We start from the raw sequence: 20,825 nt of genomic DNA, 5'->3' as shown, positions 1-20,825 counted from the left end.
ATTCATATGCTGAAAGCTTATATACACACACACACATACATATACATATATATATATATATATATATATATATATATATATATATATATATATATATATGTGTGTGTGTGTGTGTGTGTGTGTGTGTGTGTGTGTGTGTGTGTTTGTTTTTTTTTTTTAACATTAGTTTAAAACAGATATGTAAACAGAAATGAAATTAGCAAAATCAAAATAAATAATGATTATCCACAAATGATAAAACAGAAAAAAAAATTTTAATAATGATTATCCACAACTGATAAAACAGAAAAATAACTAATAATATTATTATTATTATTATTATTATTATTATTATTATTATTATTATTATTCAAAAGATGAACACTAGATATTCATATATATCGATATTTTAAAAAATGCCTAGTTTTCAAAACTTTGCCTACATATGCCAGCCAGAGAATTTTTCATTGAACCAAATTAACGCTAGCTCATTATCTTAAAAAAATCTTTATTTTAATTTAGATTAAATTAATAAATTTACTTAATAACCGTACGCTATATCTCATCGTATGCTATAATTCCTCGTATGCCAAATTTACTTGTATACTGATCTTACCATTAAGACCAACATATATTTACAAAACTGTTTATATACACAAAGATAATTCTTCTTTCTCATCTATTTAAATAAATAAAAGCAAATACTACCGGAAACCTTTCTTTTTGCTTGTTGGTTTTTAGGCGAGATTAACAGTATATAATATAAAAACCTAAAAACTGTTAGTCTGCTGTCTTAGACGGTAAGATTATCCTACCTATACAGTATATAAGAAACTACTAGCGAATTAGCAGTTTGGATCTCCATAAGCTTCGTACGGTACTAGACATTTTATTTCTTAAATGAACCTGATCCAGGATCACATATACCAACCCAAAGGGTTGGGACGAAAAAGAAACAATAATAAAATGAGACAAATCATTCCGACATGACTCTTACTTTTAACCTGTCGGATTTAATATGATTTTTTATTAAAATTTGGAAAAACTGATGCAACTATACCTTCAACTCGATTTAGAAAAATGAATCGTAGAAAGTGGGGCCTACAGTTTCAAGAAACATTATTTCTGTCAACAAGGTACAATTTAACGAAGATTTGTCTAGAAAATGCCCTCCTTCAGTAATTGTAATGTTGAAGGTTTAACAAGATTTAAGAACCAAATTTTAGCGAAGTATGCTCGCATTCATAGTCTTATTTGTTCTCCGCGTGATTTTACTATGGAGACCGCGAATGCTATCAAACGTACACGAAACAATACTAATGTTTCCTCCTGATGGTAGAAAATCATATTGTAAACAAACAGCCTTCAGAAGGGCACCACTCAGGGTTTGCCAGACCGACTGTTTACTCGTACAAAGCATCCTAACAGACGCAGCCATCAAAGGATTTTACCGAATATATTCTGTGACTTCCAGTAACATCAGAACATAATGGTTAAAAAGAAGGATCGTGATCGAGAGCATGGCGAAGCAAGTCACTCGTTTCCAGTGGATTCTCAAAACCAAGAGCATGGTAGGCTATGTTAGGTTTGGTAGGTTAGCCTTGCCTAGCCTATTCTCATCTACTATTATTACTTGAATGGAAGCCTGGGGAAATTTCCTTACTAATAGCAGTATTTCACGGGGTAAAACCTGACTTTGGTTGCGCGGCCTGATTCCCGACGCGTATTTACAATCTGTATACACAGTCGTGAGCATACCAGCCAGTAGCCAATCACCAACCAGATCACGTAGCCAATCAGATTCGAGCAATGACGTCATCGACCGCATATTTTAATTAGCTATATTTTGCCGTATATTAGACAACTGTGTGTGAGCAGCAATAACCCATATGAGAAATATTGTTCAAAATTAACTCACTGGTGTATTTTTATGCATTAAAGAGCCCAATAATAAATAAAAAAATATGCACGCACAGAGTGACGTCATTGTCTTCTTAAAACTAAATAGATGAGTCCTCATTCCTCCTTTGTGAAAGCAATACTGACATTTTTTCCCCTTCTGTATTCGTTTTATGTCGAGAATATAATAAAATCTTCTGTTCATGTAACTATATTAGTTAAAAGCTTCATTCTGAATAACAATAATAATTATTACAGGCATTCTTGAAGCACCGAACACGTTTTCCTTAAAGGCTAGCTTTAAGAAAAAGGACATATTTAGCAGTAACTGAGCTAAACATATACACAGTTAATAGGGCCCTTTTTTTTAGAATCCATAATGTTAATTAAGTCAGTTGCTGTAGATAAGCTTATTATAATGATGTAACTTGGTTAAGTGCATGCAATATAAAAACTTGGGTGATGTTGTTTTGTGTAAGCTTTGTGAACAGAATAATGGGCTAACCTGTATACAGTATTCTATGAAATGTGGAATTTTCTAGCAGTTTAGACATTTTTATGTTAAAAATTAGTAAAGTCGATATAAGTTATTAATATTTTAAGGCTTTGTTAAATTTTCCTTCTTTGCTGTTAATTCATAAGAATCTGTTGTTTACATTTTTGATCGGGGTTATTTAATTTAATTTAACACAATTTTAGTCTCTTTTATGGACACAAATACAGAGGGTTAATATTTGAACAATATTTCTCATATGGGTTATTGCTGCTCACACACATTTGTCTAATATCACGACAAAAATAAAAGTGATATGCTTTGGGCTGGATGCGTCATTGCTCGAATCTGATTGGCTACGTGATCTGGTTGGTGATTGGCTACTGGCTGGTATGCTCACGACTGTGTGTACAGATTGTAAATCGACCGGACAGGTCCCTCATACATGGACAAAACCTTTTCTCTAATGCCATTGCCTGACCTAACCAGATCTTACCTACCTAACCTAACTTAGGGCGACGTGCTCTGACCTGGCTGAGGGGCTTCGGCCCCCCTTGACCCCCCAAAAACGGCAGTAACCTGTCCCAGTCGGCAACTGGCGGAAAACAAGCCGCGCAACTAAAGTTAAGTTTTATCTTTCAGGTCTTATAAATTTCACAACAGATGCATGATAGGATAAAAAGATTGGGTATGAGACACATAGGTGGCAGAATTTTCACTTTTCACTTGATATTTAATTGGAGAAATAACAAAAAAATTAAACCTTTAAGAAAACCTTTCAAAAGATTGAAGCTTCATTAACAAAATGAGCTATAGGAAACTGCCACACGAACTAAAATAAGCATGTGAAGTCTTTGTAAAATAGGTGTTGAAGGCAATTTTGAATCTAATATGGCATCCCCGAGAATACTGAGACAAAATGAATGGCGATTGGACACTTCCTTCCCAACGCTCATTTAAGGTGTACTGAACACTAATTGCGTATATATTTAGTGTTTATAGATTTTGCTCAAGATTTTAGTTGTAATCAGCACGATAAAACAACATTTTGTTGCCTATACTAGTGAATATATGAGACATGGAATTCTCGTCTGTCATGTGCTTGAACTGAAATGCATTTTTACCTTTAATCCATGGTTTTATCCTTACTGACATCACAACTGAAGCTCCACAGTGCTTATTTGATTGTAATTATGCACATTTTGTTCTTAATTCACTCAAAATACCACTTAAAATACGTGAGAATGTTTGTTTACAGTACTTTACTCCATCAGAGTAGCAAAACTGTGGTGGGAACAATTTTCCAGCCTTACTGTACATCTGGCTGCCACAAACATCCGAGAGTGGACGACACATTAGTGAACTGTTTATGATAGAAATGTAGTATTTTGTTTTTAGTTCTTTTCATGTAAGTCCATATTACTATGTATACTTCTGTGACATGTAATGTGTACATATGAGTGTTACCACTTTGGCAAAAATGCAAGAAAGTTGAGTATGACAATTTATTGGCAAAAATGCAAGAAAGTTGAGTATGACAATTTATTCAGAACTGGTACGGGAGGCAAGATGCCATGACATCAAAATACAGGACTGAAATAAAGGTATTAAATCCCAAATTATTACTTAAAACACCATTATATTTGACAAAACTTACACTGTGTATGTGAGATATATATATATATATATATATATATATATATATATATATATATATATATATATATATATATATATATATATATATATATATATATATATATATATATATATATATATATATATATATTATATATATATATTACACTGTATGTAATATATAATAAATAAAAAAAGATAGGAAAATGCAAAAAATAGTTACATCATAATGTTCACAGCAAAAGCATTGAAATTTTGTCTCAGGAATATGGTTTGCTCCAACAACAAATATTTTCAAATGAATTATAATGAACATGTAATACATTTACTCAATTTATAACCTTATTCTGGTGTTTAGCTACCTAGTTGTTTAAATATTATCTAGCGCTCTGGCGTCCCGAAAATTCACTAGAGTTCCCCATCCAAGCCTCATAGGCACCGGCATTTACCACTGATGCCAAGGAAACGGTGTCAGCGTCTATGGGTACAAATATTTTGCAGATTTAACACAGGAAATGGGCAGTTTGTTTACACAAGTGACTCAGCAAATACCGAGATGACGTCACTCGTCCACTTTTAAAGTGTTTTAAGTAAAAGTTTCCAGTGTCATGGCTGGTAAGTTAGCAATGTGCACGGTTGAATCTTAACAAACCTCTGTTTAATCGGAAATATGCCATTATTTTGTAATTTAGGAGAAAACTGTTACTTTGATAGGAACGTAGAGGTCTCAGCATGTTGTGTAGAGGGGGCACAAGGGAAATATTCCATTATTTTGTAATTTAGAAGAAAACTGTTACTTTGATAGGAATGTAGAGGTCTCAGCGTGTTGTATAGAGGGGGCACAAGTCTCACTGATGTTGATGGGGGCGTGTTTGAATGCATTTTCTGGAAGTGTCCAAACAGTGGAGGAATGTCACAGTGTCTCACGTTCCTAGTGTTTACCCTAGTAATGGACTGATATAACCTAACCTGGGTAGAACACAGAGTGAGGGGTCACGACTTACTCATGGAGGCAAAACCCTCCGATCAGGTTTGAGCATGGCATCCTAGATGAGGTTAGGGTGCAGATGCACAGTAGGGAGATGGGTAGGCATGAGAAATCCAACTGTGAATATGGGCCAAACTTAACATTTCCTAGAATGTCGTGTCCTGACCCAACCAGACCTTACCTTGCTAACCTGGCCAGGGGGGCTTCGCCCTCTTGGACACCCACAGTAATACAGTGAAAATTAGTGCAGTTTTTCACAAAGCTTGTGTGTCTCTAGTCAAAACAGTAATAACTATAAAAATTACTAATTTTGAAGTAATATTCTTCAGAGAATACAGTATTTAAAACATCTACCTGAATATACCCATGTTTATCTGAACAAACATCACAGAAATTAAATGCCCCACTTGGTCAAACTTGTAAGGAGACAGTCTTGGTACGAGTCCTGTTTATCTACCGTCAAAGCTTTATCAACTTCATTTTACTTTTCACACTGTTTTTGTACAGACACTACCATCTGCACTTTGAGATTTGTGGTTTTCACAAATAATTTTATAGAAGTGTAGTTTTCTAAGCCAAGAACTGGTACCCTGTAATTCATAGAACCCTCAATATTAGCCATCTTGTAAATGACTTGCAATTAATGAAATTATTTAATTAGTAATAAACACAGACTCACTAATGCTTTATCAAATCCATTACATGCACTCCAATAATAAAAACTTAACAAACAATACACTCACCATTGCCAAAAGGACAAGGAGGAGTTTAATCTTGATTAACTTTCTAAACTGAAGTGGCACATGCAGAGAAGTAATTTCATCAGCATCTGGAAAAAGAGAGAGAGAGAGAGATTAAATTTAGAACGGGCAAAGTATGTTGGAATATGTCCATCAGTATAAAAAAAAAATATGTAACAGGTACAATGTTGGTGGTGGCGTATAAAACTCAGCTAGTGTAGCTTAGTGTGCAAGGCTTATTTGGTATTTAAAGGTAAGCAATCTTGTAGAACTGCTACAGACAGCAGAGTTAGTTAGTGGAACTAGGGATGACTAAGGACTTTTATGTCAGATCTATGCTGTTATTTCATGTAAACAAAATGGCAATCAAAGTTAGTTTAGGATGTATACCAGTTCCAATGTACATTTACAATATTTTGTTGAAGTTAAGGATGCATAATGCTCTTGGTTAGGCCACATTGCCCTAGGTGGTGTAAAGAGAGTTTTATTTAGGTTAGTGTCTTCTCAGTCTAATCCTTAGACAGGGTCTCTGTTTTTAATGAGCCTCCTCCAGCTGTTTCTATCTTGAACAGCTCATTTTATAATTAGTTTGGACAGATCTTTTACAAACAGATGCCCTTCCTGACTCCAGCCCTCCCTGTTTATCGAGGCATGGGACAGGCACTGAATTGGGCTCCACCAACCCCTGCCCCCTGTGGTTAGGTTAGTGTATAATACATTAATATCAGATAAGACTACATTTACAGAATTATTGCCATTGTAGTTACAGAATTATTGCCATTGTAGATCTTGTGCTGTCTATTATATCTTAAATGTAGGGCTCTTATCATTTTGATTACCTTAGTGTTGCTAATGATTAAATTACCCTTTGAACTATTAAGTTAATCTAGGTTATTTTGCATATTGTTTGCATAAACAGTAGAGAATTTAACCAGGATAATGGCTACTAGGCCAACAGAAGAGAGAAAAATGCATGTTGAGTGGTATAGGCTAGGGAAGTTAAAAATTGCCATTTGTTCGAGATCATTTAGAGACTTGACTGTGAGTTGCAATGCAGGAGTTGTAGTTCCTTGTTGGATGCAAATGTGTTGTACAGGTATTACTAAAATTATTATTCAGAAGATGAAACCTATTCATACGGAATGAGCCCAAGGGGCCATTGACTTGAAATTCAAGTTTCCAAAGAATATTGTGTTCATTAGGAAGAAGTAAGAGGAGGTAAAGAGAAATACATTAGGAAGAGATCCCACTTATTAAAAAAGAAAAAATAAATTAATAAATAGATAACATATTACAATGCAAGGATAAAAGTATTAAGGTAGTAATACATTGCATCTTCGCTTGAACTTCTGAAGTTCCAGTTGCACAACATCCTCTGTTAGGCTGTTCCACAGTCCAGCAGTGTGAGGCATAAAGACCTCTGGAACTGAGTTCGACAGCAAGGCACATTCACTGCATATTGGTGCTGCTCTTCAGCAAATCTGGTTGCTCTCAGCAGGTAAAGGGAATCAGGGATCAGTTGTGAATGTGAAAGATCTCTGTTGAAATACAACTCACGAAAAAGTGACAAACAAGAGACCATCTGTCAATGGTCTAAGTCATAACTGCTACTATTAGGAAACAGAAACCTACCACCATGAACCACTATCTATAAGAGATAAATCTCTGGCAGAAGCAGACATCCATACCAGGGAAGTATTCTAGTAAAGGAATCATAAATGATTGAAAACAGGTGGCATTGATTTTATCAGTTATAAATGCATGATGCCTAATGAACAATAGCTAACTTTCATACGGCATTTGCTGAAACTTTTATTAGATGTTTCTCAAAAGTTAGATATGAATCAAAAGTTACACCTTGAATAGTTAAGGCTTCAGACTCATTCAGCAAAGGTCCATCCACCTGAAGGGAGGATGGGATGGGAAATCTGTGAGATCTGCTAATCATTAGTGTTTTCGTTTAACTGGAGTTCAGTCTCATACCCCACCGACTATACTATTCACTGATCCGGTCCATGTCCCAATTGAGGCTGAGGGCAGCTTCATTTCTCATAATTGGAGACTTTACTACACCCATAACTGTTGCATCATCAGCATACTGATAAATATTGTTTTCCAGGCCAACAACCATATCACTTGTGTACACTAAAAGTAACTGGACCAAAAACGCTACCTTGTGGGACTCAGACACAGTAGGTCTTGTCCACTAAAGATCCCGTCCACAGCAACTCGCTGCTGCCTACCTGTAAGGAAATCTTGAAGTAATCCTAAAACATACCCACCCACTCCAAGATTCTGAAGTTTATAAATAAGTGCCTTGTGATTTACTAAATTGAAAGCAGTAACCACAGGTGTTTACTTTTCTTTGACCATGTAGGGCATGATTTTTTTTTTTTTTTTTTTTTTTTCAGAATTTAAACCATACTGTAATTCATCTATCCTTGTGTTTTATTTTGATGATTGCATTTTCTTTTTCAGGACTAATAATGAATGTAGTAAAGAAGCCAAAGAAACACAAGCACAAGAAATCATCCAAGAAAGAGGAAGTAGAGAAGATTATAAATGTAGAAGACTTAGAGGATGTAGATATATCTGTTGTAGATGACATTGATGATTCACCAAGTCAGAGTTTGAAACTGAAAATTAAAATACCAGAATCTTCCCCCGAGAAACCGTAAGTGATGTTTCCAGTCTGAACTTTACTTTGTTGCCATTTAATATTTTGTGCTGTTATTGTTACTTATCCAAAATAAATGAAAGTAATTTTTTTTACCAATATTGCAATTGAAAAGTGATACGGTACAAGAGTAAAAAGTATTTCAAGTGCAGTGCTACACTATTCATTTCATTATATCAGCCATTTTGTTGTATGTTTTTCATCTTGATATGGTAATATATGACACCACTATATACTTTCTCAGTATTTTCAAATGCTTTCACATTTTGATGCATAAATCATGGGGCTTGTGTCAAGTTTGTCATATCTGACTGATGGTAACAATCGCATTTTACAAAGACTAGAATTTAAATGTATGGTGAACTTGTATACAGTATTTTACAAGATAATTTTGATGTCAGTCCCATGAGCCTTACAAGAAAAAATTTGCATTGCATCAGTAAAAGTTACCTTGGCTGTTGGGTACAAATGTCAGACAAAGTCCACCAGTTTGTGTAAGCCTAATCATATCAGTGCAGTCAGCACTCCATATAATGAAGAAGAGAACACTCCCAGATTGGCGACATCCAAGAACCGTCACCAGTGATGCCAGTCATTTCAGTGTTTTCAGCCTGTGTACATCTGTCATGGTTACTCTAAGTTTGGAGGACTTTTCTGATAATTTTTTTTTTACTCATACTTCCGTTCTTCAGTATTTAAGCTTTTTCTTCTCTGCCTTTCTGGGTTTTTTCTTGGAGAAGATTAATGATGAATAGTGTTTCCATTCATTGGAATTATAAGTGTCAGTATTGAGAACCATTGTAAGTACAACTGTTCATCTGAACTGTGGTTTATTGTTTACAATACACCACTGGTAGTTTATCAATATTTTCTTGATCCATCTTGAATTGAAATGAATGTAGAATTTAGGCCAAAGGCCCAAAACTGGGACCTATGAGGTCATTCAGCGCTGAAGGGGAAATTGACAGTACTAAAAGGTTTGAAAGGTGTAACAGGAGGAAAACCTTGCAGTTGCACTATGAATCAATTGTTAGGAGAGCGTGGAAAGTAAGATGAAAGAAAGAGAATATGAAAGGAGGTACAGTAAAAGGAACAAAAGGGGTTGCAGCTAGAGGCCTAAGGCACACTGCAAAGAACCTTAAGTAATGCCTACTGTGCACTGCATGAGGTGCACTGACAGCACTACCTCCCTCCGAGGGGTCTTGATCCAACTTAGTCAAATAATGTTACTATTACAAGTTAAATTTCTCCTTTTCTTGTGTATTATTAGATCTTTGTTACATTATGTATATACTGTAATTGGAATGGAATGGATTATAAAATCTAGGCCAAAGGCCAAGCGCTGGGACTTCAGGCATTCAACGCTGAAAGGGAAATGGCAAGTGAAAAGTTTGAAAGGTGTAACAGGAGGAAAACCTCACAGTTTCAGATGAAAAAATTGTTAGGAGAGCATGGAAAATAAGATGGAAGAAAGAGAATATGAATGGAGGTACAATAAAAGGAATGAAAGAGGTTGCAACTAGGGACCGAAGGGATGCTGCAGAGAACCTCAAGTAATGCCTACAGTGCACTGCATGAGGTGTACTGATGGCACCACTCCCCTATGGGGGTATACTGTAATTGTCATAATAATTTATCAGAAACTATATTATATTTCTTACCTTGCTAAACATCGGTGTTTGTCTATCTAGGTATTTATATTTTCTATGAATACTATATTGTTATTGTAATGTAATTTGTGGTAAACGTGGCTCAAAATAAATGTGCTAGTGGTCCCAGGAAGTAGTGTAACAGTTGTATGGCCTCCTTAGAGAAAGATCCTCATCAACATGTTAAGCAGTATTTGCAGAAGCCAGGCTTGCTTGCTGGATTTAACCTGTATAAACTTTGAAGACGGGTCACATTTGCACTAGCTACTTTACAATTCCTAAGGTTATTATAAATGACAGAAGCACTTATCTGATAAAGGGTTTGTTATTTGTTTACGCAGAGGACCCTCCTCCTTGCCATTGCTGTCTTGTGGTAATTTGAACAACACAAGAATGACTGGCAGTCATTGGTAGCACTAGCCCGGTTCCGTGGTGTGTGGCCAACAAAGAGAGTATTCTTTATTATACAGCATGTGTCTAGGAGTGCTGACTGCACATTTAAGTACATGTGCTCAGACTGGTTTATTTTAAACAAATTTTGTTTCCACTCAAAAACTGGTTCTCCCATTACATTAGTAACATAGCATACAAAGTCATCCCTTGTTTTATGTGGGGGGCTTATCTCTTAAAAGCTGTTGTACAGATAGAAATATAATCTACTCAAACACTTTTCTCAGTCACTTGCAGTCATTACATTAATGTGCTTCAGATTACTATATGCCACAGGGGGATGAGAGCAGCCACTATCTGTCTCACACCTGCATGTTTTTGGTTATTGGACAATGAATTGGATTTTAACGTGGGAGCTGGTTTGTTTTGACTAGTTGTAGTCAGCAGTATGAATTTATGTAATACAAAAGTTTTTGTGCAGCCTTGATACATGAGCTGCTTTAAAGAATTTGGAATATATCCAGTTTTTGGGGAATATTTGCATGTTTTCTTCAAACATTTTCAGTAGTATGCTCAAAGTAGAATGATGTATGAAACATGGACAGACTAATGCATGTACGTGGTTATTCTTTAATTACTTTATTGCTATCTTTATTTGGTTCTGAAGAGGCACCCCCAAGTCATCCAAGACAAAGCCAGAGAAAAGCAAGTCATCTGGCAGTAAAAAGAGTGGCAAGAAGAAAGAAGGTAAAGGTGACGATGATACTGACAGCGAAGAGGAGAGATGGCTGGATGCCATTGAATCAGGGAAATTGGAAGAGGTATGGGAACAAAAGTATAATGCACTTTAACTTGGACATTTCTAATTGTAGTTTTTTACTTAATGGTGTCATATCCTTAAACTTAGTTTTTGAAAATACCATTGTTCTATTTTGGTTCCAAGGATCTTTCTGGGTTCCTTCAAAGCTAGTCTTAAAAGTCATGAGGCAAGATCTCTCGCAAGTTAGTTCAAACTTGACTGGTAATTCATATTTATGGGTAAATATCTGTTAACATTATTGTATTTATCTTTTGTGCCAGGATGTTTTGTTTGCATACATAATTACATCATTCGCTATTTCAGGTTGATGATGAACTGAAACGCATGAAAAATCCTAGACTTATGACAGCAAGACAGAGGGCTATGCTTGAAAAGCGAGATGGCCCAGACGACACGTTTCCTATTATTCCTGCCGAACCACTGCTTTCATTGCCATCTGGTACATCAAAAATTTTCTTTGTTGCCAATCACTGTAGTAGATGAAAGCAAAAAAACTTTAAATTTTTTTATTTATGAATACTGCTTTAAATCCTCTCCAAACATCTAGTTTGTTTTGGTGGCTATGGCAGAATGTAAAGTTGATTCATTTGAATCATGATTGAGGGAGTAATGTTGTTCATTGCACAAAAGAAGCCTCAGACTTGGTAATGCTAAATTGTATTTTCATTGAGTAACTGACTGCTATGTTCATATTGCAATGTTGCTCATTTTCCCCCCAGGATTCAAGGAGAAAGTAGTTACTGAAGAAATGCTTGCAAAAAAAGCCATCAAGACACAGAAGAGAAGAGAACAGGCACAAGAGAAGAGAGAGGAAGACAAGGTATGGTATACCCATGCTCAATGATACTGTTCAAGGAAGTAGCATAAAGAGTATTGTGCATAAGGAAATACGGTGGTTTCTTTTGTCAGATCTTTCCTTGCATCTATATCGTTTCTTAAGTTTTCTTACGTGTTGATAAGTAACATTGCTTTATAAGTAGTGCAGTATTCAGACCTAATCTACATTGAAACTATACTGGTACTCTTGGAAATAGCAATGTTGTATACCTATTGAGAGCAAATTACTCATCCAGGGCAGGGATCTGTCAATTTACTCATTTCTTTTCATCTTAATAATACTCCTTTTTTTCAATGCAGCAGTCAGTAAAGTACACAGTATTCCATTACTAAGTATTTTCCATTGAATGGTTGTAAGAATCATATTAGTTTTTTTTATTTTATTTTTTTTTTTGCTTTGCAAATTGAAGCATTTTGCTTATAGTTTTGTTGACATTTTCCACAGTAACCATTTGTGCAAGTAAACTATGGTAATTTAAATGTACCTTTCCCCAGCAGCCTTAATAATATTTAATTTAACCAGATACCTGTTTATTTTTGGGATTTTGTACAGCATACAGAGTATACTGTAATTTGCCCCACCATTATTCTATAGTCCAGTTATCTTAAGAGAGTACCACTATTTACAAAAATTTTGCATGGTGTCACTACATAAAAGTGTTCCTTGCCCCTCCACCAAATTTTACTTCTCATGTCAGAAAAAAACCTTTGGTAAGCCTCTTTGAGTTCAGAAATGAGATTTATTGGTATTAACCACTGTACAGTATAGTAATAACATGGAATTTCCTTGGATTTTGTAGTGAGCTGGTCAAGGCTAATCAGTGAAGTGATATTTTGTACTTTTATCCAACTCACACAGAAAAAGACAGTAGACCGGCTGTTAAAAAAACAAGATTCAAAAGTCCAGAAGATTAATAACAGAATGAAGTTCAATAAAAAGGAGATTCCCATGTACACCTATGTCAACAATCAAAATATGATATCCATATCAGTCCCCCAGTCTCTTGAGTTCTTCATGAATCCACAAAGTGAAAGGTAAGATTTTATCATGGATCCACAAAGTGAAAGGTAAGATTTTAAAAATTAGGCTTAAAACTATCATAATTTCTGTTAATTCTGGATGGTGATTCGCATTTTGTTGCTACAGCTATTTGATATAAAAATGAGACTGGAAGAAAGCCCTTATTAGTTTAATTCCCTTATGGTGGAAGAGTTTTAGGCTAGAAATCCAGAAAAATGTTAATTTATAAATTTCTTCCAAAGGAAGCACATGATAGGTAGCTTTCAGTATTTACAATATATGATGGCATCCAAAGAGTATTTATTCTTCTGAAGCCCAATATATCCTTTGGGTGTTAAATTTGAAGCTGAAGTATCAGTAGGTTAATGTTAACCAGATAATGAAGAATAAATAGAGCACCTTGTCTTACTGGCATACCAAAAAACAACTACAGATTTCATGGCACTACAGTTCATATCACATTTTCCACAAGAAAGCAGAGTTGCAGGGCGAACTGGCATGTGGAATTCCCTCCACTAATTATCCACTCAAAAATTATTATTGTGTGCTTCATGAAAAAGAAATAATCTCAAAAATTAAAGTGACATGTTTTGAGATTATTGAAGACAAAATAACAAGATAGGCTTATGGCTTGCTTGATGAAGCCTGAAACGTGTCTACTTCCTCCTGCTGGTGTAAGCTACAAAAGCTATTGGTGCATTTTTCATTTCATTATAATGACTTACCAAAACTCTGTAAAAGCTTTTATCTCTTTAAAATCGACACGTCCGAGATATAAATTTTCAAACTTTGTTTGGAACGCTGATACAATTGGCGGGAGACCCAACCCCACCGGATGCCGGTGGGGGTAGCGTGGCAGGAGACATACCCATAAACCCAGGTCAGTTTCATTCTCGGGCGTATTGGGAACGCATCTCGCGCGTCCGTCTGCCTCAAACTGTTTGGGTACCTTTGTCTGTTTGCGCTTAGTTGTGGCGTCTCTCCTTGGTGAAGTACTCAATTGCCTGTTTATTTATCTAGCTAGCCTAGCTCTGGGAATTCGTAGCTATGTCGGATTCAAGCTTCTCGGGATCCAGAGTTTGCGCAGGGAATTTGTGCTCCGCCAAACTAGTTAAACTTAAATACGATCGCCATTCTTTGTGTACAGCATGTAGGGGTCAAGAGTGTTCCCAGGAGAACACATGCAGTGAATGTATGGAATGGAGTCAGGAGTTTTGGCAAACATACAGTTCCCATCAGATAAAGCTGGTTAGGGATAGGGATAGGAAAGCCTTTAAGCGTAAGGAAGCTAGGCTATCATCTTCTTCGGTTGTGGCATCGGCATCACCTCCTCTACCTCTGCTCTTTCCCTCTCTCATGTTCCCCCCTCTTCTTCACCAGCTTCCCAGTATGTTTTCCCTAAAGCCAAGCCCAGCCTCGAGGCTGATAAATCAGAATTCGTTCTTTTCAGAAATCAAATGGAAGCGCAAATGAACGGTTTCATGGAGTCGGTCTTAAGTTTGGTGCGTTCGGACCGTAGTCCGGGCGTTAGCGTCAGTGATGACGTCAGTGTTGGTGTTGGTGATAACAATGTGGTTGTTCGCGATCGCGTTTCAGGCGAGTCTGCTCGTTTTTCTGAATCTTTTGAGCAAAGGCAACTGTCCCGCTCGCCTTCTGAGGCTAGAAGACAGTCCGGCGCTGGCGAAAAGGTCAGAAATTATTGCCCACGAGCAGGCTCGTCCTCTAAGGCACAGGAAAGCCTTAGTCCTGGTGGCGGAAGTAGTAAGCTTGACTCGCCTTGAGCGTCCGAAAAGCTTCAGGGAGACGTGAAAGTGATCCATCGACGCGTCGATCTTCTCGCCATCGCCGACATCGCAGGATGGTGTCCCCAGAAGCTTCATCAAGGCGGTCGCAGTCGAAGCGGCACTACCTAAGGTTAAGCTCTTCAGGTGAGAGTAGCAGCAGTTCATCTTCAGTCTCCTCATATTCCAGCTCTTCGGATCCCCCTTCGTCGCCATCGCAGTGGGATCAGACCTCTCGGCCCATAAAGAGGCAATCTTCGGATAATTCCTGCCCTAGGTTACTAAACTCTTCAAGAAAAGGACAGCCAGCCCTATACCTGGTTGCTCAGCGTGGGGATCCGATCAAGAAAATACATTTCAGACGCTTCCTCCCAGGTCACCTAGTGCAGTCAAGAGGCCTAGCCCTCTCCAGGAAGTTCCGCCGCAAGTGCCCGGGCCTCTTACTCCTCCTCCTACACACGAAGTGTCTGCGCCTTTGGCTACATCCTCGCCCTCCCAGGAGTCTATTCTGTTGGAAGGGAAGCTAGAAAAGGTAGTCCGCAAAGTCCTTAGTATTCCCGAGGATAAAGAAGTCGTTCCTTCTCAACTCCTGGACGGTCTGGGCACGGAACCGATTCTTTCTGGTGAAGAGGAAGGCCCAGGTGAATCGGGGCCTTCTTCACATTACGCTTCTCTACTCAGCTTTCTGCTGCAGTCGTACCCGCAACATTTTCAGCCGACAGCCCCCTCTTCTCCGACTTCTACGTTGTGTCTGGGAAAACAAGGTCCTGCCACTTCACTTCCCAAGTTGGTACTCTCCACCACCTCCAAGAAAGCATTAAAAGAGGTAGAGGCGTGGTTGGAAGCTAAGAGGTCCTCGGGTAAGTCGTCGTTTGCGTACCCTCCTTCAAAGCTGTCGAAAAGGAGGCAAAATTATTACAGCACAGGAGCTTCTCCTTCACTGGGATCCACAATTTCAGCACAAGGGGACTTCGGCTCCCTTGTGGACCCCTCAAGACGCATTTCATTCGAGGCAGCCAAGACCTTCTTTTCTGCCCTAGATATAGAACATTTTTCCAGGAACCTCTTCAAGCTCCTAGAGATTGTCAGCTTTATCGATTGGTCAATGGGAGCTATTTTCAAACAGGTGGAGCAGGCTAATCTCGCAGAAGACGTCTTGGAAAAAATCACGGGGTTCCTTTCCTGCACTGATATCACTATCCATGATGTGGCAGGCGAAATTTCCTCCCTCTTCGCCATGGCCACTCTGAAGAAGAGGGAAACTTGGTGCTCGTTCTTGTCTAAGGCTGTGACTTCTTCGCAGAGAACGGCTTTGAAGGCTTGACAAAACAGAGAATTCCTTTACTCACAGTTTCCCCTTTTCAAGAACAATCACAAATGTTGCAATAGAGTGTGATATCACTTATTATAATGCTGAATAAGGAAAGGAAAACTGAATCAAATCCACATTACTCCCAATTAGGGTCCAAAAGTTCGAGGTATCCGGTCTCATTCTTCCCAGTGACTGAAACCTTTTAGATTGTTAATGTTAGTAGCCATTTTAAAAACCAATAGGCCTTATACCTGTTGTCAGTCAGTTAGACATGTTCTCCTAGTAGACTTTATACCTGTTGTTAGCCAAACATGCAATTGCTCTGATTTTTTTTTTTTTTTTTTTTGTCATTCCTTGGCAAAACGTTCACCCAAATTCATTTGTGTGCTGTGGTTATTATTGTGTTTACTGGGTAATGTAATTTTTAATTTACTTTGGTTTTGAATTTCATGGATTTAATTGCCAAGAGAATAAAAATAATTTATGAATTTAATTATTTTTGCCCTTTTGAGTGTAATAAGACATTCATCTTTTTACAGGAAATAGTTGTATTATTGATGCATTTAAGCAGTAATGGACACTAATAATTTCTCACCTTTTCAGAGAATGTCCGAAAGTGAAGCTGTGTGGTGTACAAGGATGTACAAACCTAAAGAAATATTCTTGCTCAAAAACTGGAATTCCACTTTGCAGTCTCGAGTGTTATAAAACAAATTTAGCTGTACATAAAAGTCAGATTAGTACCCCTTAGATTGTGAAGTAAATTATATTAATTTGTAAATGATGGTTTCATTTATACATGCCTATGGGCCATAATAGCCTACATCTGCTTTTAGAAGAAAATGTTATCTTTGAGGTGTGTGTGTGTGTGTGTGTGTGTGTGTGTGTGTGTGTGTGCGTGTGCGTGTGTTTTTGTTTTTGTTCATAAAAGGCAATAAATATGACGAAACATTAGGTTTTTAAAACTTAGAGTTTTGATTTTTATCATTAAAAAGATTAATATAAGAAGTACAAACCATTGATGCGCAAATGCATTTTGGATTTATTTTGATAGACAAACAAGTGTTGTAAGTCTAGAATTCCAAATTACCAAATAAGTATTGGTCCAATAACAAATTAGATGGCCCATTTTTCCACTCATACTCTCTTCTTTGTCCCCCATAAATCAACCTTTCTCCTTTTCATCAGGATTACTTTCATCCGTTCCCTATTTCTTCACTTATATTATTCTCTCCATACAGCTCACATCATGCCCTGAGTGGTAAACCAATGTTATAATGTTATAACACCCATGCCAACCTTAAGCCTCACTAACCCTTACAATTTTCTTCAGCTAAACACTAAAGTGTCAACATAATATAAGGTAACATATTAAGTCCATCTTTTGGAGCTTTCTTGGATGCAATTTATGCCCAATTATTTCAGATGCAGTGCTCTCTGATAGTTTCAGTGATATGCATTACCAATATAAAAAATCTATTAAACTCCTAGTACTTGAACATTTTATAAGCAAAGCAAGCTTGTAACAAAATTTTCTTTTATGTATATTTTGGTTGAAACTTTATTTAGTACACTCTTAAATTTTTTTTAATACAGGAATACATAAAATAACTAAAATCATTATTGTTTTGTAAATAATTTTTGCATTTCAATTTGTATATTCACAATAGATTCAAGAATGTTGTGGCTAAAATATTATTTTAATTACGACTGATTGGTTGCTAACAAGGATGATGATGCCTTAAACAGTTTTAGAAATGCTGAAAAAGGAAAGATGACGTCACACAAATTTTACAGGTATTCTCATAAAAAACCCACTGTAATTTTAGCATAATTTTCATTTACATCCACTGAATAACTGATAAAAATCAGAATATTGGAAAGAAAGAAATCTGACACATGACCACTTCTGAAACCAATTAATTCAGTGGCTTTTATCAAACTAAAGTGTACATTTTTCCCCTGTGAAAGTGGCAATTTGAAACTTGCCATCCCCACATAGTCCTATTCAATGTTTGAAATTATTGGCTTTATTCATAGTCAAAGTCTTGAGTAAGAAATATGAGGAATAATAATATAATTATCTAATGACTGCTGAATTAAAATAATAAGGGAAAGGATATGTCGGTTTAAGATATTAAAGCCACTATACTTTAGTTGCAGGTGGAAAGAAAAATAAAACTGAAAATGCAGGAACCATTTATTTCCTGATGCACCTCAGTGGAAGTATGAACATGGTGAGTCCAGGACAGTCCTTGTGTCTTGGAAGGACATGGGGAGACACTGGTTCATATGCATGCTCAAGGAACTTGGTGTCAACTGCACCTATGGCAGACATCCCACCTGTAATTAAGCAAATGCCACTAGCTACCAAAAGAGGAAAGTGCTCTCTTGAAGTCTGATGGAACTTACTGTTTGAGGGCTTCTGGGACCTCTTTCCTCTTCTCCCCATGAAAGGAAGATGAGGAAGAGCTGGAGGGGGAAGATGTGTGATTACATTTCTTCATGTTGCTCTATCCAAGAGTCTTATTCTCCTTGGTTAAGGTAAAAGATATGACATATTAGGAAACTTTAGCAATGTACCTGAGTCAGCACTGTCAGAGATTACAAGTTAGTTGCTGCAAAACTGGTCAAGGCAAGAAGTATTGTTGTCAAGATGTCACTACCATAGTTGATGCCACTAGGCATCTCCAATGGGAAGGACGACTACCACTGGATACTGAACGGAGGTGAATTAGTAGAAGCAACAGGTAACACTTATAACTTGACCGAAGGACAGTGGTTTAGAAAGGCCGAGAAAAGTCGGCTCCCCAGGATATGAGAAGGCCAAAACTTACAAAGGTACTTGACAGGTAAGATATCCAGACAGGTAAGATACCCTGAGCAAATATAAGCAGAGGTGGGGTCTCACCAGGAGAGAGCCCCGGTTCAGGCACTACTAGTCACTGGACGTAAGAATGTGGGAGTCACTCACCTTCCTGAGCATACCATCCCTGGACTGAGGGAGAGAGAGGTACAGGAGAGGCAGGGAAGAAGAAAGCAAAATGGTTCAGTGGCACTGCATCATGGGAAGGGAGTTATCCCTTCCCAAAGACACCAGCAAATGCTTCCTACCTCTTCCTTTTACTCTCATACCTTTCCTAATGCAAAGGTAACCATCTCACACACTCCTCCTTGAGAAGCAGGACTGCAAAGTCTATCTCTCAGGTAGCAAATTCATTCATCATATACATTTACAGCAATACTACAGACACACTCCAAAAGTTATACAGCATACTCCATATTTAGAGTCAAATCCACACTGCCTTAACACTCTGACAGGAAAATCTATAATTTTTCCCTGAAAGACTTGATATTTTCAGTCCTCCCAGTATCAAATGAGAGCCTACAGTCTTGGAGCAGCAAATTTAAAGGCTCCAAAACCAACATTCAAATTGCATCTTGGCCTGAATAACTTGAGGCCATCTGTAGCTACATAAGAGCCTCTGGTCTGTGTTTGTGTATGAACAAAATTAATTTTTTATTTTTCAGGCCTACTTAGCTCTCTATGTTGGGTTAGGTTAGGATGTATCCCCCTGTCACACTGTGCAAATCACGCAGTCCACAGTGTTAAGTACAAATTTAGTCATTACAATGATAGTGTCTGCCATTTCTCTGTGAATACCACTAAGTGTCTGCAATTTCTGTAGTACCTTTAAGCTGCTGTACATTCAAAATAAATATTCCGGTGTTTTCATTTTCACCTTAACATGAGGTTATTTCACATAAGAATGGGTAGGCCTATTTCACATGTACAAGGGCTTTTGCTTTGTTATGATTTGATCTCACTCATCCATTTTCTAATTTTGTTTGCACAATGAAAAGTTTATCAAGTCTTTGCCAAGAGAACCAATCATAGCCCCAGAGGGTTGAAGCAACAAGCTACTGGACTACTGAGTCTCAATCACACAGATGTATCTATATTTTTTACTTTAAACCATTATTGCATTTTGGATCTGCAGAAAATACCATTTTCCTATTTTAATGTGAGTTTTGAACGTTTCTGACATTCATTTCATTAGCAAATAAATTCTTCTGTAGATACTGAACACCATCCTTAGGCTATATCTTACAATTCATGGGCCAACAGTGGAAAATTTGGGGTTTTTGGGCGGGTGGAAAACAGATACCGAGAGAAATACATGGACCTTTCTCTCACTGACAGTTCTCATTCAGATTACAGTGAATTTATGAACGTTTTTACACTAACATTAACATCCTGGTTAGTATCCTAGGTTAGTACTGGTTAGGTATAGCTAGTTACGTCATTTGCTAACGACAAGATCGACAGAAACGTTCAAATGAACAATTAAATCCAAGGGAAATTAAATTTCAAGTCCACAATGACATAACGGTTTCGATTAAAATTTTACCGAACTGTCGGTCTGGGGTTGTTTAGCCTACTCTACATTGCAATTAATTAGCTAGGCCTATTTATATTCATCGGAGTCACTTGGGAGTTATAATGAGATACTTACAAAAGTAGAATAAGTTCATATTGAAATGAAAGGCAGAGCTCAGTATTATTATTTACCTATTAGTGATTCAAAGTCGGACTGAAG

The 20,825-nt window shown here is 37.1% G+C and overlaps 1 protein-coding gene and 1 long non-coding RNA gene across 2 annotated transcripts in view; one reads left to right on the top strand and one right to left on the bottom strand.

Annotated features, from left to right (window-relative positions):
* Positions 1–20,825, bottom strand: part of LOC136838725 (uncharacterized) — a 40,631-nt gene extending 19,806 nt beyond the window's left edge. The window contains exons 1-2 of the long non-coding RNA XR_010853096.1: positions 20,742–20,825; positions 5,741–5,826 (exon numbers count right to left, since the gene is read on the bottom strand). This is a non-coding gene — a long non-coding RNA (uncharacterized lncRNA). The remainder of the gene's footprint in view (positions 1–5,740; positions 5,827–20,741) is intronic.
* On the top strand, positions 1,323–17,005 carry LOC136838723 (INO80 complex subunit B). Its single transcript, XM_067104156.1, has 7 exons — positions 1,323–1,550; positions 8,216–8,411; positions 11,121–11,274; positions 11,577–11,712; positions 11,993–12,093; positions 12,970–13,145; positions 16,828–17,005. Exons 1-7 carry the CDS (start codon positions 1,469–1,471, stop codon positions 16,973–16,975), a joined length of 993 nt encoding a protein of 330 aa, XP_066960257.1. The 5' UTR covers positions 1,323–1,468; the 3' UTR covers positions 16,976–17,005.

The sequence above is a fragment of the Macrobrachium rosenbergii genome, chromosome 5 (genome assembly GCF_040412425.1).
Source record: "Macrobrachium rosenbergii isolate ZJJX-2024 chromosome 5, ASM4041242v1, whole genome shotgun sequence".
Taxonomy (NCBI): Eukaryota; Metazoa; Arthropoda; class Malacostraca; order Decapoda; family Palaemonidae; genus Macrobrachium; species Macrobrachium rosenbergii.
This window is presented reverse-complemented; position numbering and strand designations above follow the sequence as displayed.

Bases quoted from the DNA above. Each gene is read 5' to 3' on its own strand.
- LOC136838723 (XM_067104156.1), top strand. From the start codon at position 1,469: ATGGTTAAAAAGAAGGATCGTGATCGAGAGCATGGCGAAGCAAGTCAC. The intron at 1,551-8,215 runs GTAGGCTATGTT...TTTCTTTTTCAG, and splicing joins TTCTCAAAACCAAGAGCATG to GACTAATAATGAATGTAGTA. The intron at 8,412-11,120 runs GTAAGTGATGTT...TTGGTTCTGAAG, and splicing joins GAATCTTCCCCCGAGAAACC to AGGCACCCCCAAGTCATCCA.